Genomic DNA, 2,486 nt, shown 5'->3' with positions numbered 1-2,486 from the left:
GTAGGGGAAGCAGTAGGATGAGGAGTAGGAGTAGAAGTAGTATTAGGAGGAGCAGTAGAAGTAGAAGCAGAAGCATGAGTAGGAGTAGAGGTAGGAGTAAAAGCAGAAGCACTAGGAGTAAGAGTAAAAGCAGAAGGAGAATCAGAAAGAGTGGCAGTAGAAGCAGTAGAAATAGAAGTAGGACGAGGAGTAGGGGGAGGATTGGAAGAAGTAGAACGAGGAGTAGAAGGAGGAGTAAAAGCAGAAGCACTAGGAGTAGGAGTGAAAGCAGAAGGAGAATTAGAAAGGGTGGGAGTAGAAGCAGTAGAAATAGAAGTAGGACGAGTAACAAAAACAGTAGGAGGAGTAGTAGTAGTTAGTAGAGGAGTAAAAGCAGGAGTATGAGAAGCAGAAATAGCAAGAGTAGAATCAGTAGAAATACGAGTAGAAGTATCATGAGTAGTAAACTAGGAGTAACTCTTTCTGAGAATTCACTGTGAATTTTTTTGTACCCATAAAGGCCCCTCCACTATTTGCATATCGCCTTTCGAATACTAAAACAAGTCTCTCTCTCTCTCTCTCTCTCTCTCTCTCTCTCTCTCTCTCTCCTATATTGCTATTTCGCCTTTTGTCTTGTATCCTCTGTGCATTTAAACCAATTATAAACTAGACTTCGAAAGGGTGGGGGGGGACTCTCCCTCTCCCTTATCCCATCCCTACCAGAGGCCCTTCCCCTACCAGATGCTCCTCCCCTACCAGAGGTTAACCCCTCCTCCTACCAGAAGCTCCTCCCTTACCAGAGGTTAACCCCTCCTCCTACTAGAAGCTCCTCCCTTACTAAAGGTTAACCCCTCCTCCTACCTGAAGCTCCCCCCCCCCCCTACCAGAGGTTAACTCCTCCTCCTACCAGAAGCTCCTCCTCTACCAGAGGTTAACTCATCCCCCTACCAGAGGCCCCTCCCCCTTCTAGAACCCCTCCCCCTTCTAGAACCCCTCCTCCTTCTAGAACCCCTCCCCCATACCAGAGGTTAATTCCCCCCCTTACCAGAGACCCCTACCCCTATCAGAGGTCCCTCCCCTTACCAGAGGCCCGTCCCCCTTCCAGAAGCTCCTCCCCTACCAGAAGCTCTTCCCCCTTCCAGAAGCTCCTCCCCTATCAGAAGCTCCTCCCTTACCAGAAGTTAACCCTCCCCCCTATCAGAGGCCCCTCCCCTTACCAGAAGCTCCTCCCCGACCAGAGGTTAACCCCTCCTCTTACCAGAGGTTAACCCCTCCCCCTACCAGAGGCCCTCCCCTTACTAGAGGCCCTTCCCCCTACCAGAGGCCCTTCCCCCTACCAGAGGTTCCTCCCCCTACCACAGGCCCCTCCCCTCTTCTAGAGGCTCCTACCCCTACCAGAGGCCCCTCCCCTTACCAGAAGCTCCTCCCCTACCAGAGGTTAGCCCCTCCCCCCTACCAGAGGCCCTCCCCTTACCAGAGGCCCTTCCCCCTACCAGAGGTTCCTCCCCCTACCACAGGCCCCTCCCCTTATCAGAGGCCCTTCCCCCTACCAGAGGTCCCTCCCCTTATCAGAGGCCCTTCCCCCTACCAGTGGTCCCTCCCCTTACCAGAGGTCCCTCCCCTTATCAGAGGCCCTTCCCCCTACCAGAGGTTCCTCCCCTTACCAGAAGCTCCTCCCCTACCAGAGGCCCTTCCCCCTACCAGAGGTTCCTCCCCCTACCAGAGGCCCCTAACCTTATCAGAGAACCTCCCTCCCCCCTCAATCCATCGGTTTCAATTGTTAAAAAATCCTGTAAAAAAAGGGCCTTTTTTTTTAGAAATGAGTCTGAAAAGATGTAATGTCGTCATCTTTCGAGGGATTGACGTCTGTGTGAGTGTGCGTTTGCGTGTGCGTGTTTTTGCGTGCGTTTGTGTGTGGATTTATAATCCCCTTGTGGTTTATTGCATCAGTTTTTTATTTTTTTTTTCTTGTTGAAGGTTTTTTTCTTGCTTAAGGTGTGCGTTAATTTATTTTTTATTTTTTGTGGAATTTTTTAAATGTTTTGTTTTGTGTTGTGTCTTTTATGGAGTTTTTAATTTTTTTTTATTTGTTTGTTTGCGTAAGATATATTTTAATATTTTCTGGATTTTTATTTTTATTTCAGGATTTTCTATTTAATTTTTTGAAGTTATTTTGTGTTAAGATATATTTTCATATCTTCTGCTTTTTGTCTTTATCTCAGGATTTTCATTTTTATTTTCTTTATTTTTTTTACTCAAGATATATTTTATTTTATTTTATTTTTAGTTTTTCGTTTTTGTTTTTTCAGGATTTTTTATTTTTTTATTTTTTAATTAATGTATATATTTAATTTTTTTCTGCAATGGTTTTTTTTCGGGATTTCTAGGTTCTATATAATCTTAAAATTGCTAATTTTGATAATGTTTTACTGTATATATGAAATTGTTTTATGATATTATTATGATAGAGTTAAAACCTATACATACTCTTTAAAGAACAGTAATAA

At 44.8% G+C, this 2,486-nt stretch overlaps 1 protein-coding gene across 1 annotated transcript in view; it reads left to right on the top strand.

Moving 5' to 3' along the window:
• LOC137635381 (uncharacterized) overlaps positions 1-2,137 on the top strand; it is a gene marked incomplete at its 5' end in the record, with an annotated part of 3,062 nt that extends 925 nt beyond the window's left edge. The window contains 2 exons of the mRNA XM_068367849.1: positions 986-1,685; positions 2,124-2,137. Coding sequence (XP_068223950.1) covers positions 986-1,685; positions 2,124-2,137 — 714 coding nt within the window. The remainder of the gene's footprint in view (positions 1-985; positions 1,686-2,123) is intronic.
• Between the last annotated feature and the right edge of the window lie 349 nt (positions 2,138-2,486).

The sequence above is a fragment of the Palaemon carinicauda genome, unplaced genomic scaffold (assembly GCF_036898095.1).
Source record: "Palaemon carinicauda isolate YSFRI2023 unplaced genomic scaffold, ASM3689809v2 scaffold1193, whole genome shotgun sequence".
Classification (NCBI taxonomy): Eukaryota; Metazoa; Arthropoda; class Malacostraca; order Decapoda; family Palaemonidae; genus Palaemon; species Palaemon carinicauda.
The sequence above is the reverse complement of the archived record's forward strand: the minus strand, read 5'-3'. Positions and strand labels throughout refer to the sequence as shown.